Source organism: Strongylocentrotus purpuratus, unplaced genomic scaffold (genome assembly GCF_000002235.5).
Source record: "Strongylocentrotus purpuratus isolate Spur 01 unplaced genomic scaffold, Spur_5.0 spur5_scaffold_14, whole genome shotgun sequence".
NCBI classification, from domain to species: domain Eukaryota; kingdom Metazoa; phylum Echinodermata; class Echinoidea; order Camarodonta; family Strongylocentrotidae; genus Strongylocentrotus; species Strongylocentrotus purpuratus.
The window spans coordinates 20,548,727-20,565,270 of NW_022145599.1; the positions used below are offsets into that span (position 1 = coordinate 20,548,727).

Genomic DNA, 16,544 nt, shown 5'->3' on the forward strand with positions numbered 1-16,544 from the left:
TGAAATGGACGCTCTTATTATCAATCATGTGAAAGAATATGTTTTGACTAATACATGATGATAACAGTTTTGCCGGGAAACCGCCTACTAATTGATATATTTGGTAAATTAGTTTATCTACATGGTCTGTGAGAGATAAACGCACGTGTCGCGCACGTGTGCGTATAGTCCCATATACATCTTTCTGTGTACAGTGCTTGTAACTTTACGAAGACTGGGCCATATTTCTTATCATTTTGATGATTCCAGAACCTTGCAGTACACACCAATACTTATATGCTAGATGATCAACCTTTTCTGATCGATTCCACAACGTTTCTTTCACAATGCAATCACATGACCATAACTGGTCTTTACCTTTAAGTCAAGTTATTTTCACATTACACTTTTCCTAAATTGTCATAGATGTGTATTCAATGAAACTCAGTTTTAGAAGTCGATTTTAGTTGCTACTGTCAACATCGTTTAATGAGAATACATTAATGAAATTCAATGCGTTGAATATGCCTAATATCATTGATCCATCGCAATGAGCAACACATAATCCTTGGAAACTTACACATTCAAATACAGGAAAGAGTTAGCATTGTTAGACGACATCAACTTGGTTTGACGACTAAGAAAAATTATTCAAGAGAAGAATAAACTGTTTTGTATATTTCTCCCAATGGGGAATGGTGTTCGCCCCCGCATCCACAAGCAATATTTTAGTCTTCAGATTTTCAAATTTAAAGTGAATTATTTTATTACAAGAATTATGTAATGGGTCTAGTTGAAGGAATCAAAGTGCTTGTGGGATTTCCAAATTAGGAACAGATTAATTGCACTTTTTAAAAAAGCCCAAGGTATATTGATGTCTAGGACAAGTTGCACACATAAAAAGTTAACATTCTTTTTGTCATTAATCATGAATAAATACAGCCGAAGCAGATCAATTAGATGTTGATGGTGGTTATTTTACCCGACTGCTCAGAAAGCACAAATGCTTGTAAGCAACCAGAGGGTTTTTTCCTTGATGCTGTACAATGACTTTCATAAAAGTTACCCGTTTACATTTTGACCCAATGGAAAGTTATAACATTTGATTTATAGTCAGTAAATATATACATATATTATACTACATCCGCAGTTTCTGCTCCTATTTAATCAAAACTCATATTTTGTTTATATATGGAAAAAATAGTTTTACGAATATATTATGAAATTTACTTGATCCTTCGAAGCTATTTTATCAATCATTTTCACTCCACAAAACGTCTCATAAACATATAGTCTGCAAATAAACAAAGGATAACTATTATCACAAGGCTCCTTAGTGTTCATAAGGAAAATAAATTTGAGTTTGTAAACTCTACTTATATAGGAACACACGTACACACACACACATGACACTCCGAGGAATAGATGGACTCGTTAATCCATTTTGACTCGATGATTACCGTTCATTTCGTTCGAATGACGATTCTTGACATCTTTCTTCGGCCCCATCGTGATATAAGCATTGTAAAAGAATTGCGCAAAAAGCACGAAATAGCTGAAATACATGACGAGCGACCAGGCGACATTTTGGTACGTCGTATCGCATTTCCTTCCCGCGTTCAATTGGAAAAGCGCGTAAACGTTGACGGCGCATCCGATCACCATTTGGAAGAGCTGCATGAGCGTGATGGTGATGTTCACTTGGCGGGGTATTTTGACGAAGCCGGATGCTCGTAGAGCGTAGTAGCTGTACATGACGGCGTGCACGGTGAAGTTGGCGACTATGAAATAGCGAGCTGGAGCGATTTGATCACGATACGAGTACCAAGCGTAGAGGAGGACGGTGATGTGATGATACCAGTGCAGAAACATCAGCTTCTGTTTTCGAAGCACGATGAAAACGGTGTCGCCCAGCTCGGGGACCTTGCTTAGGATGAAGAGCCATGTCCAAAGCCCGATACGGCCGTCGAAGATAGTTGCATCGCATACCGAGCTATGCCAGCCGTCGTGGGACAGGTAGTCGACGAGCTCGCGAATGGTGATGATCGCACCGGCGATGCTGAAGACGGCCAGGCCGCCCGACCAGGCGGTGAGAGCCCTGCGGAGTTCAAACTTGGGCCGATTCTCCATCCATGCCCGCCCCACGAAGACCCCGACGAAGTAGATGGTCGAGAAGATAAAGGCAAGCCACCAGTTTTTAAGGAACCAGACGTGTTGCTTATCCGAATCAAAATTTTCTTCCAAATGTTTTATCCAAGGCAGAGCCATGTTAGAAGCTCAATTCACATTAACACTAGAGAAATTGAGTCTGAAATGATGAAGTAATGATGAAATCAAATAATCCTAAGGCTGAAGGTGAATAAAATTAAGTAGCACATTCATTCACTCCCGTTGAGATTGAATCAACTATCCACTAGCGCAGCATCGTTGCTAATGTTTCAACAAAACGTGTTTAACCAAATGTTTGCATCCTTTTGAGGAAAAAACAAACAGACCTGTAGGTTATTACAACGCTTCTCAGATTTGTATTTTTCCACCCTCGATCTGTCGTCTGCTAGAGCTAAAGCCGCAAATAGTCTGTTTGAATAGCGAACACACCTTGAGTACTCGATCTGTGCTCAACGTATCGTATCAGAGAAATTGCTATGACTCAGTAAATTACGGGTGTTTCTGAATTGTGAATCAAAATGGTAGACAAAAATAAACCTATTACTCAAAATTGTTCAGGTCTACGGCGAATTGTATCCATGAAGAACTACAAGATAAGCTTCGAATGTCCTAACTAGTGAAAATAAATTTAGCGTGCGATAAATATCAAGAGTACTTCGGTCAGCTATGATCTTACACACCCCCGTCATTTAATATAATGGGCGCGCCCAAATTTTGTTGACCTCGTGTAGACTCACGTTCGTTCAGAGCGTGATCGCCGCTGTCGAACAAATACGTATGTTTATTGATGTTATTGTTCGCTTTCAACTTCGACCTCTGGAATTATGCAAGAAGAATGATCGTGCGATATTCTGATTGCTCGTGCATTAACACAAAGGAACTATTGTTCGTTGAGCAAACTCTAAGCTTTTTAGCATGTAAGGAAAGTAGTAAAAAGTCATATTTCACTAGATAAGACAGAAATCGAAGTGTACATTGGATTTAAGCATGAAGGCTGGTTTCAATCCAATAAGTATAAGGTACTCGACCAAAAGTTCGTGATGATCATTTGAGCAACGTGATTGGTCAGAATTGGGGGTGTGTCGAAGGCATGGCATGGGTGTGCGTTTCATGCAGCGCATACGATCGTTCGGCCTGTTCATCATGGATGAGCGAATACACCGGTTGAATTACATTTCAAATCTATTGATGTTTCTTTCCTGGGAACCTTGTGACGGGTATTCCATTAACCTGCTAATAATGAATGAAAGATGTGTGCATTAAATTTTTTAACATTAGGAAATGGTCTATTTTCTACCAGAATGCATGTTCGCGTGGATAGACAATATTTGCCTAACAAACTATACCGTTTAAGTCAAGTTTAAACTTAGAAAATTTGTCATTTATTTCAAAAGTCTGCTATGAACGAAAGGTTATCATACATATTTTGAAAGAGTGTTATATCTCGAATCGTTTGGTAATATTTCTGTGTGGTATGTGTTCACGCTTGGATGAACAGGCATTGTTTGCGAGAGTGCAAAAATCAGCTTGCGCGAAAGTATCAGAGTGAGTGGATTGAATGTATCAAATAAAATGCATTGCATTTGCTCTTTGCAGAAACAAAGTCACACACACACGCGCACAAATGTTCTTTGATATTTGATATATAGATATGTGTGGCATGATTAATTTTGTTGGGGATGTTATTTGGATCTGCAAAGACCGAATTAATACCCGAATCCCAATTGTTATTTTCAAACATCACATGTACTACTTTGGCGCAAGTCGATGTTTGCACTCTCCTAAACAATGGCTCCTGTTCATCCAAGCGTAAACAGATACCACAAACACATGATATCAATTGATTTGGGATAAAACACTCTTGCATAAGATGTATAATAATTTAATGTTCATAGATGATTTTAAAATAATTAGCAATTTTCTAGGTGTTAATTTTGTTTTGACTCACACTGTATAGGGTTTGCGGAGCGTCTTCTAAAGAGAGCGGGGGTGCACAACAAAATGGGCACTTTTGATTAAAAAGGTAAACTCCAAAGCGAAAATATACAATGTGTAGACATTGGGATATAGGCCTAAGTTGTGATTACATTATCAGGGATGATTTTAATAGTTGTTTCTCTCTTTACATGTGACAGTTGGGTGTGATGGTCTGAATACTCATTTCCGAGCGAGCCGGAAGCGATTAAGATTGTTGAGGTCGCAGAGCATACAAATTGCATCTTTTAAAGAGGAAAACTCCAATCCTGATAAGAATTTAAGCCCAATTGAATAATGAAATACTGAACCAACCTTTAATAAGTAACATAAGTATATCAACCATAAATACAAGCGTGCGTATAGCGAGCAGGATTTGGGGGTGATTTAAACAAAAATTGCTCTTAGTAGCTTCAAATTAGGGGCACATGTCATGGAGATAGGAAAAAAGGTCATGTGTAAGGGGGGTAGTGTGCACTAAAAATAAATTCTCGTTTCGCGCCGGCCGATATTTCGCTCAGTGGGGGGAGGGGGGGTTGACCCCCTCGAGCAAAAAAAAAGGTAAATATCTGATCACAATCTTTTTTTTAAAACTTTTGGGGAGTAGGGGGTACAAGGCCCGCTCGTCAAAATATTGCCCAATAGATGGTTTGGTTGACTCTCATGCCCAACCTTTTCAAAGTGTATCGATGTGTCACGAAAGTGGTGTTTTCATAATGATTATTGGCCTCCTTTAAATTTATATTTATATGGAAGACTTTTAGAAGTCAGCTGTTACAGTCCAACTAACATCTTCTAATCTGTCCTGACTAAAATGTGCAATGTTGTTTAATTTCTGAATTCTTTGTTGAAAAACTTGCTTGCTGTACACTAATAGTGTATAAGTGTTTTATAAATGTTGAATGTCTAGTCCGGTTAATAATAGCACCTAATGATTTTATTATTTGACACATTATCCTATCGATAAGCGTAACGATTTGCTTTAGTATCATATAATAATAAAGGATTTTCCTGAAAATTGCATTACAACGTATATTCAACGTCATGGAAAATGTAGTATAATTATACAACAATGATCTAAGACCAATGATTTAATTGAAAAAAACTTACGTTTGATATTGAAGCTGTTGCCATTTGTATATACATGAACTTCAAATAATAAGTAGCCTTGAAAGTGTCGCAATATATCAAGTGTGAATGAGCTTGAAGTTCAATGGTGTAGGTTTGTTTGAGACTATATAGCCTTTACACTGTTTCATTTATAATGAGATATATCTCCAATCAAATCAAACTGAGTGATGTTATGGAACAACTTAACAATATCAATCTTCTATTCTCCTGAATAAACCTGGGAAACTTGAAAATTACATTACAATGTAAATTCATCGTTAGTGGAAATTTAATTCCAAATACAACAATGGGCAAATAATTGATTCCAGACCAATGATTTAAGTGAGAAGAACTTACATTTTATATTGAAGCTGTTGCTGTTTGTATAATACTTGAAATAATGAGTAGCCTTGAAAGTGTCGCATAAATAATCATGTGTGAGTGAGCTTGAAGTTTAATGGCTGCCTGCCGTAGCAACAAACAGAGTTGACAAAAGACTTAACTCCGTTTCGTTGACGATCAGCCATGCATCAAGTCTCTCGTCTTGCTATTTAACATCTTACCTGTACTAAATTTCCATTTTCCTTAATAAACCATTACACAGAATAATATTTCTAAATATGGTGCCTGGCTGGATGGGGATCGCATTCTGCTTAAAGGTAAAGACCGGTAGTGGTAAAACTTGCGGTTCAAGGGTTTTGGGTGCAGACTGCAGAATATCCATTCAATATTGTTTAAATATTGCCTTCAGAGGTTTAGATAGCAAATTCGCCGGAAAACAGAAACATGGCGATGCACAAAATGTTCAATGTTGAAGTGCATTCGCGATATGTATCCAGGCCGGATCGATATGATAATTTACCAAATATATCAATTGGTAGGCGGTTTCCCGGCGCGTCCCGGACAAATTTCTTATTTGTTTCAACCCACAGAATGTATGACTCAGGATTTTTCTTTTTTTTAAAGGACCTTTAACAATATACCATCAATAATAAATTTATAGCAGTGCCCCAAGGGAGAAGGCATTTGGGAGAAACAAATTTTTTTAATGATGATATTTCGTACGCGACAAACGTACGCCACTAAGCCAAAATCCACAGACCAAGTTGTCAATCTGAGATTCACGTAGATTTAGTGATCTCATATTTCAAACATTCTTAAATCTCAAATTATTGGTCCAATTTATTTCAAACTTCACCATTTTGTTTCTCTTATTTTTCTGCCGTCATACAAATAATCTTATAACACAAGTTGGGGTGACCTTTACATGGACACTAATCCTTCTTAATTGACTACTGTAACACAGCGATTATCAGGAGTTTTTTGTTTCAGAACAGATTATAGATCGTTTATTAGGTGAATTATCCAATGTCAAGTTATATAATCTGACAATGCCATTACAACTATCAGTGGAGGTTACTTTTAAAAATAGTAATTAGTTATAGTCGTACGTTTCTGAGCAACAACCAAACCATTATCAGTATGTTTGTGAAATAAATCTTCACCCTCATGACTTTTGCAGCCCCAAAAGGGTTTTAATTATCAAGGGCGATTCCGTGCAACGTGTTCAGTACAATGTCAATGCATGTCTTTTTCCCCATTTTTTACACATTCTACATCCTATCATGAACAATCTGAATTATGGTGTTTTGGGCAGCATTATCATTAAAATCATTTTATCAAGAGTTGTTTTTCGATTCAATATTATTCATTGACTATATTATGGTTGTCATTATGTCGTACGGGACACGTTGTTGGATTCGCCCTCATAATGATTCCATCGACGAAAAATGTTAATAAATACCCCGATAAATACACCTGAAGGCTAAAGTCCCATTTAGATATGACGAAGCAAAACCTCAGCGGTTTTCCCCCTATGATGACGTAAAGTGTAACATTTCTGTGAGGATGACAATGACAGTTACATTTATACTCATGTCACCCATAATCAGGATATTTGAGAAAACAATTATATATGTACAAATAATATATATTATTTAACCAAGTAGATACATTACGTAGCATTTGACGTTTATCATTTGTGAACATGACTTGTGCACATAAAAAGGATAATTCCAAGGTTTTGTTGCGCGCAGTTGCCATTCACTTGACACGTAAAAAGACCGCGGCGGTTGACCGCGCCATTCTTTATTTGCGGCAGTTTACCGCACCATTCTTTATTTTTTCCGGCGGTTGACCGCGCCATTTCTGAACAAGCGTTGAGGGTGAAAGAGAAGGGAAATTATCCACGTGACACTGTACATGTTATCCCGATCGTAAACAAATTCTAGCTTGTATTTTAAAGAAAATTTCTCATTGAATCAATATAACTAGTTGAAATCATGAAGATACTCAAACAAAAACATATACTCCCAGTGCATGTTAAAATGTTAACAAATTTACACAATTATGATAATCACATTTCGATTTAATTAAAAAAATGATGTATTATGAAAAAACGTAGGCGTAGCTGACTGGAGGAGGCTTGGGGCAACAGCCTCAGAACTGAAAAATACGTATTTTATTATCTAGTTCTGTGGCTACAGCCCCTCCCAAACAAATATTAAAACAAACAATTAATCGGGCGCCTCTTCAACTTATATCATTCGGGCAATAAGACAACGGGGCGATTTTATTTGATCTTTATATTATTATCTCGGGCGCTATATTTCGAGGGAAAAGTTTCCATAACACTATTAAAAAGAAAATGTCTCGCTCGCTTGCAAAGTTTAACAATGCATTTTCTTAAATGGACTTTCAGAAACAAAAATGTATTTAAATCTGAGTTAGACTGGGCTTGCGGTCTAAGTCTGGTTTACCGTAGCTTAGACTAGAGTTTGTTGAGTTAAACCGGAGTCCAGAATTCAGACCGGGGAGTTGATCTTCGGGCAAGAGATGTAGGCTAACCCATTTGCTATGTAAACTGAGCACGTACACCCATGCCGAATGAAGATGAATGACGTGTATATCCATGGAACCGGCGCATGTGTAAATATTATGCCCAAAATACACATAGATGTCAAAGATCTGCCAATGGTCAATCTCTATCAGACCAGAGGGAAGGATGCCATGACATTGTAGAATAGGATGATATTAGAAGAATGACCACCCTGCAAGGTCACTGACAGGTGGTTATCTCATCAAATCAGCTCTTTGATTAACATAAGAAAAGGAGGATTATGGGGGATCGATGGTCACCGATTAGGCATTGTTTGCTATAAGTAGTGCAGTGGGGCTTTAAAGCTTTTCTTTTCTTTTTTTAGATTAGGTGAACTAAGTATCATCTGACCCTAGGGGCGGATCCAGGATTTTGTAAAAAAAAAAAAAAAAAAGGGCTATACATGAAAAATTTCTGAAAAAAGACTTTTCGGTGCTCTTTTTCTCCGCAATTCTTTGATAATAATGATTTAAAAATGGTTAATATTGTGGTTATAATGATTTAAAAATGGTTAATATTGTGGTTATTCGGGGGGGGGGGACCCCGAGGAAGAACAGATCAACTTTGTCAGTGGATCTAAAAAGTGTTAATATTGTGGTTATTTTGTGGGATCCCAAGAAAGAACACATCAAATTTGTCAGTGGATCTAAAGCGGGTGTTCCCTTTGAAGAATTCTTTTAATTATTTTTTTTTACTAGAATGGTCTATGTGAAATATTTTAATGTTTTGTTTCATTATATGTGTTAGGTTTGAACTTAGATATTTATCATTGCAAATACTCCCAAACTAACCAAACGAAGTGGTATCTTTCGGAGTTCGAATTTGAGCTATTTGAGTTTCAAAAGGAGCGAAGCCCGGTTGTGCCCTCTCCCAAATCCGCCAGGGCCCTACCGTACAATGGTTATCCATATAGGAACAACACTTATAAACCCTGCCAAAAAGGGTTATTATATGAAGCCGTTACCCATCAGTACGTGTTGAATAGCCTATGTCATGTTCATTTTGGTTTTAAATTATTTCGAGTTGATTCATGCGAAATTGATCGAAACAACAGTGAAAGAAAATAATCAAAATTCTTCCTTACTTAGATGTACTAATAAGATTAAAGAAGAATCGGGATTGACGTAGCCTTGTTGCCAATCTACACAGGAATGTTAATGTGCAGAATATTTAAAAGGTTAACAGAACTTAATCGCAATGGTCCGAATTCACAAAGCAAGGTTTGAGCTCAGACCAAGGTTTGAGCTCAAACCTCCTTTTGTTCCGCCAAACCTCCTTTTGTTATTTACAAACCCTGGTTTGTAAATAACAAAAGGAGGTTTGGCGGAACAAAAGGAGGTTTGAGCTCAAACCTTGGTCTGAGCTCAAACCTTGCTTTGTGAATTCGGGCCAAAGAGTTTAACATTTCGTTATTTCAGTATTCAGACGTGACCTGTTTATCAGAAGAAATCGCCCCTATCCTCGAAAGTTAAATTGTGCCTCGTACACATCAATTGCTTCGTTGTTTAAACTGATGCAATGTAACTAGGCTTTCACAGAATCTTGTTTTAATCGACAAAATAACCTTTAATTATTTGTAAAAGCCTACTAACTTCTTGTCTCATTATTTATGCAAATTTCAAAGTAAAATACCCAATTTTCAGGGTTTCAGAACTTACATTGGCTATAATAAAGATCTTGAATATCGTATTGCAAAAAAGAAAAACAAACTGCCCTTGCACTTAAAAAAATGGAAGTTTGTCTTATAATCCTGTTTTATAATGTTGTAAATGTTGTAAATTTACTATTCGTGAGGTTTTGATCTGCGTTTTACTGCTTTTTTGTAATGTTTTTATAATAACTTGTAAATACTGTGATTATTTTTTGATTGTTCAATAAAACACACAAAGAAAAAAAAAAAAAAAAAACTTCTTGTCTCATGATATCTAAGTTCTTTCTGCTCACTTGTCCACTGCGCCATTTCACGCGCATAAGGGGCAAAAGGTGTTCATTACGAATAGCGATCGAAAACTCAAAGGTTACTAAACCCAAATGCAAGAAAAAAAACATTTATGATGATAAATATCAAAGAAATTGACAATAGACTTTCATAAAAATAGATAACATCGCTAATAAACGTTATACATAATGTATCACTCAATAAGAAGGTTACGAATGAAGGCAAGATTGTCATCATCCTAACCAAGAGAAGATCATACATTTTGCTTGTGATAAACATTTCTTTGAGTTTGGGTTAATGTTAACACTTTTTTCTTTCAACTGCCCAATAGTAAATGTCAATAAAGGAGCGATTGTTTTGGAATGAGATAGCAAACACAGAATGACCTTTGACCGACATTCATGCTTCAGCCCAAACTTGATGGTACACGAGGATTTTGACAATACTTGGCAGCACAACTATGAAATTGGTATTATTAGGCAGGGCATTAGTCCTGCTTTACAATAAAAAAAATATTAAAGGTCACACAGCTTATAACTCTTTAATTAGGAGCTACCAAAGTTGGGTACACTTTTTTCATACGCACTGTTCAAAGATCGGTCGCCTAGGCATTCTTTGATCTCAGTTTGGTAAATATACTGCGGAGTTATCTTCCTCATAGATTTTCAAGGTAAAGAAATGCCATTTATAACACAGTGATCCCCTTTCTTGAACTTTGCCATATTATTTGTTAATCGTTTTACCTAAATTGAAGAAAATAGAGCAATGAATCATGCACATAATGCATACGTAGCTAGTAGAGAGCGGCCGCTCGTTATCGTTACGGAGCGATTTGAGATCATTTCCTTTTTTGATGTCGCCCCCGTAATAGGATTTTTGGTCTATTTTCGGTGTTTCCGGGGCGAAATCGCCCGCCGCCCCGAGTATTTTTTCCCTGGCAACGATGGTCTAGGAAAATGTATTAAAAAGGTGATTACGTTCTCGGATTCAAATAATCAAGTAGGCAGAAAATCAAATACGCATATCTTGTTAGCAGATAGATTTGTATAAAAATAAACCTTTATTTGCATCGCTTGAACTCGCCTGGTGCTTAACAGCCGAAAAGAATGAATCCACGAAAACATCTTCTCAGGCACACGATACTCCTTTCGTTTTCTCTCCTAATTAAACTATTCTTCTCTGTATTCATGCCCCCCCCCCCCAAAAAAAAAAAAAAAAAAATTAAAAAAAATAAAATAAAAAATAAATAAATAAATTTAAAAAAATAAAAAATTAATAAATAAATAAAAATAAATAAAAAACTAGACATTTAATTCGTCATAGCGACGAATTAGGTGGTCTGTCTTCATTTCTTATGATCATTGAAAGGTCAAAAAGAAAAAAAAGTGAAGAATTTTTTTTTTTGGAAACGCCTGGACTCGAACCAGGGACCTCGAGGTCGGAAGTCAAGTGCGTTACCGATATACCAAAACATTTCACATAGAGATTACACGTAAACGGAAAATGGAATTCTCCAATCCCACTTTGTAAGTGAAATATGAGCATGATCCCGGCATCTGATCGAAAAATAAAGGCCACACTTGTGATAGCTTATTGTCTCAGCTACAACATACTCAAAGCTCAGCGTAAACAAAGATAAAACGACGGAGATATTGCTCGCCAAAGACGAGAATGTAGAATCCAGTTTTGAGAAAAAGTCATGTCCCTTAGAGAATACACACAAAATGTGAAAAATTGACATGCCTCCTTTAATCTTAAAAATACGCCATGATGCCTTTGTCAAAATGAAATATCGTGATGACTGTATTTGTAGAGAATATTCTCAGGTAGAACATATCAAAATTTGAAAGAAAATTGATCAACATTTACAGAGATACAATCAATTTTCCAAAAATCTGCTGACGTCATAATATGAAAATTGAAATTTTGAGTTTGGAGGCCATTATGATGACGTCATGAGTTAATTGAGGGTCAAATGAGACATGAAATCATATCTCCAATTCATATTCTATCAAAATATGAAAAAGAAATTGGGTTCACTTTGCATCCTAAAGCGCTACAATGGATTTTGTATAGGCATGTTTTTGCCCCTGTATGCTATGTATTACAAGAGCTCGCACGCACGGACATTATTTTAAACGGACGCTCATTCCGTTATTACTGGGCAGAAAAAGGTGAACAAGATATCAAAATGCTTGGAAAAATGTGCCAAATATGATGACAGAGAAAATTTGGCGATTTTATGTTGAAAAATACCAGTACGCGCGAAAACGCGCGCGCATGCACGTGTGCGCGTTTTTTTTAGAAACGCTTAAAATGGCCTGAAACGTATGCAAAAATAATTTGAGACGATTTGGAGCATTTTTATTTTTTGCGCGCGCGCTGACGTCCGGACGTACGCATGCGCGCGCGTTTTTTGACCTGAAATTGACCGGACGGATATTGACCTTAATCATGATAAATATGAATGACAAATGCCTTTCCGTTATGAAGATATGATCATGAGTAAAAAGTACCAAAAAAAACACAAAATGGCGCCTGGATGACGTCATGAAGACTTGATGACCTTGAAAATGTTGCTGTCACGTCTCATGACAATGACCTATGACCGTCCCAAAATTGAAAGAAATTGACTAAACCGATCTTCAGTTATCCTTTACACAAAAAAGTGGGGAGAAATAAATAAAAATAAAGAATAATAATAATAAAGAAAGAAAATTCTGACGAAAACAATAGGTGATCTGTCATTGACAGACCACCTAATAAAATAAATAAATAAATTAATTAAATTAAAATAAAAAATAAAATATCAATCAATCAATCAATCAATCAATCTTTCTCTCTCTCTAAATCCCCCTATTTCTCTTTGTTTAAGTATCCTTTGTTGTTATCATTTTCTCTTTTTCCCCTTTTTTTTCTTTCTCCCTTTCTATCATGATATTCATAATGATATTGGTATTGGTATCAATGTGCCACACTTCTTACGACTTCATGCACTGTCTGATTAGTATGTATTTATCATCATCACCCACAATTTAAAAAAATATATATTGTTCTTATAGGTCTCTTAACAATCACTTACATTCGGTTTTTAGGTAATTTTTGAAGTATATTTTTAAAGTACATACTTAAGATATTGAGAAATATACTATATCCTCTGCAGAGATTTGTGAAAATGCAGGAATTAAAATATTTCCATTCAAGTATTCTGTACGTGTATACAAATGGATGTGAATTCATTCCCCGTATATCTGTGAGGACCCCCCCCCCCCCCTAAAAAAAAAAAAATGTTGCAGGTCTATACATGTAAATCGACAACTGTAGAGGAACGGTGAAAATGATTAATACAGTAAAACTGGTGGATGCTGTTATCTGGTCTTTTACTTTATTGTATTTACAAAAATAACTTTTGCTTAATGTAAATTCTTTCTCTTTCTCACAAATTATTAATACTCAGCATATTTTTAATTTCCAGTCACAATTATAGTACACAACAGGATCAGCTTTATCTCGTAAAGCTTACTGTATTTCCAAGTAAAAACTATATATATATATATATATATATATATATATATATATATTTATTTTATTATTTTGCTTTCTTGTTCCATTACTTCATATTTGAAGATACACAGTAAAGTAAAATATTTATTCTGTTAACTGAGTTAATCAGCCTTATTAATTTTTGTATTCAAAATGGTATCACATAGGTCTTTATCATTCTTGGATCGGTACTTCATATACCAGTAGGATATCATTGTATGTAACTGTAACTGAGTTAGATACCAGCAGGAATATATTCCAATGCATTTTTGTTTGTATTCTATGTTCAATTGAACCTTCTCACTTATACTCTCTATGCTAAACCATATAATCAATATACGTATATATGTACTTGTTATATTTTAAGGTTGTCATTGTACACTTCTGCATTTCTACCATTGACTGCACTTTTATTTCCAATAAACTTTGAATAAAAGTCAATTCAATGATATTCAGAAAATCAAAAGGAAGTAATTATAACATTACAAGATAGAACTTAAAATAATTTAATGTAAAGATTATTAAAATTATGATTGTCATACAGTTAACAACTACATTATTCATGTCCCTTGTAAATTTGATGCATTTTTCGTAACTCAAGAGTTAAAGGTGGACCGGTTGAATGTAGGCCTTTGTTTAATACTTTTAGGTGTAAGCTTAATACTGTAATAGGTCACATTCGTAAGAAACGTAAATTAGGACAAATCAATTTTAAACAGACATGAAATAATTACAAAACCTGGTAAGGGTATGAATAATTTAGTTGATAACTGTATTTCATTAAACAAACAAAATATTGAATTACCTTCTTTCTTATATCCCTCCTTCATGATGATTTCAGGGCATTTTGGGGGGGTAAATGTAACCATCTTCTCATTGTGTGTAGTGGGTTGGAATGTGTTTATTGAATAGACTTTTACGTAATTTAATCGAATTTAAAACATAAATCGATGTTAAGTGCCATGTTACAAATTATTTCATTCACCTGTTGCAAATAATTGTATTTCAATAGTTAGAATGCGAATTGCAAACATTAATTGTTGCTAGGTAGGACAAGCATTAGGGCCTGCGTACCTAACAATACATAAAGTATGCAATTTGCATTCAGACTATTGGAATACAATTATTTGCAACATGGCACATAACAAAGATTTGTTCATTACATTTGATTACATTACGAAAATGATCTATTGTAGTAATTATCCCTATGTTCGTTATCTGGCTAATCATGGACTATGTAGCTCGAAGCTTGCTGTTTACACTCAAATGCTAATATTCCAATAAAACAGTCCCGTGCTAAATGCCTTTGGTTACCTGACACTTATCACAGACAAGTACAAGCGTGTGTCAATAAAATAAGCTTACCGGTACATTTAAAGATACAAATTATGCAGATAATTTTTGACACATTTCCGCATTCTTGGTAATTTCTCATTAATACTGTGATTGCATAGATTTATTGGGTGGAAAACATTTCTTCAGGTCCATACTACTTGTGCAGACATTCAGACGGATTTTGTAGGTCTATTACATTTAATAAAATATACTCTTTGTGCATTCAAGACTGGAAATCACAGAACATAACAATACTGTCCATGTTTCACATGATAGCAAGACATTGACAATACATGGTGTAATTATAATAGGGTGATATATTTTTATGCAAACTTTCTTTTTTTGGCAAGGAGATCAATTTTCACTGACATTAAATCAGGATAGTCTAAGGCAGTGATGGCCATCTTAACACCATTAATTTACTTAAAACTGTAACAAAAATCTTTTAAATTTCAATTATCGTGATATGATCAGATTAATTTAGAACTACAACCTACAACCATTAATGCATGTGAACAAAGCCAGCCTAAATTTAACATTATTCTGGTTTAATCTAAAAGTCTGATTTTTGAGACATTTTTATCGGGATATTGGACAGATAATGAATAATCTGGAGACTTTAAATAAAAGGGTCTTCAAAAAAAATGTAACCCCCAACCCCCATTTCATAAGGGCTCCTCTTTTAAGAGCATGAGCGCATGATTCATATGAATTTTTGTAATCACAGTGTTATGGATATTAATAACAAGATTCAATTCTATTCATGATTTCTTTTACTAGTGATGAAACAGGAAACCCTGATATGTCAGTTAATCTCGTATTTATATGCAAAACCTTTTAATTCATCATGTTGAATCTGCCACTAATACATACAAACAAACACCCTCATAATGAATCTACAGCTCACGGGAACATTACAATCCCCACAAGTATTGTTGCATGTGAGATGGCGCTATTTCACTACATGAAACAGGCAAATAAACCAATCTCCTTAACAAAAAATAATCTTGACTGGTGATAAAGATCTGTATCATGTACAGTTGTAACTCATACGTTGAAATGTTGGTGTATTACAAATAAATGGATGGGTATGCATTTGGGCCGGTAAATTTTATAAATTCAAAGAATTGAAAAAATCAGGCACATCTAGTATTACCGGGTATACTGAAATGCTTCCTCAGGGAATTTTCCCACATATAGACATTACATCTATATTAAATAAAATGTTTTTTAAATGAGGCAATTTATTATCTTGAATATAATGTACATAACTGTCTGCAAAATGTAATTCTAACTAAGCTGAAAAAAAAAATATGATGAAATTCATCTTCATGGAATTGTCTCAAATGTAGATGTTACATCTACCGGGTATATAAAAATAACCATGATATTTCCAGACCTTATTCTCATCATTTACATAATTGCTAAAAGGAAATTCTAACATATATTCTTCTAAAGCAAATCTAGATTTTCTGACTCACATTACATGCTCATTCAGATATGAAGTAGTAAACCACAGTACTTTAAAATAAAAAAAAATAACCTGTAAATAAATGG

At 35.2% G+C, this 16,544-nt stretch overlaps 1 protein-coding gene across 1 annotated transcript; it reads right to left on the minus strand.

Moving 5' to 3' along the window:
* Nucleotides 1–440: 440 nt before the first annotated feature.
* On the minus strand, nt 441–2,593 carry LOC100893456 (elongation of very long chain fatty acids protein 6). The gene has a single exon (XM_011671068.2). The coding sequence runs from the start codon at nt 2,245–2,247 to the stop codon at nt 1,414–1,416; it is 834 nt and encodes a 277-aa protein (XP_011669370.2). The 5' UTR covers nt 2,248–2,593; the 3' UTR covers nt 441–1,413.
* Nucleotides 2,594–16,544: the final 13,951 nt, after the last annotated feature.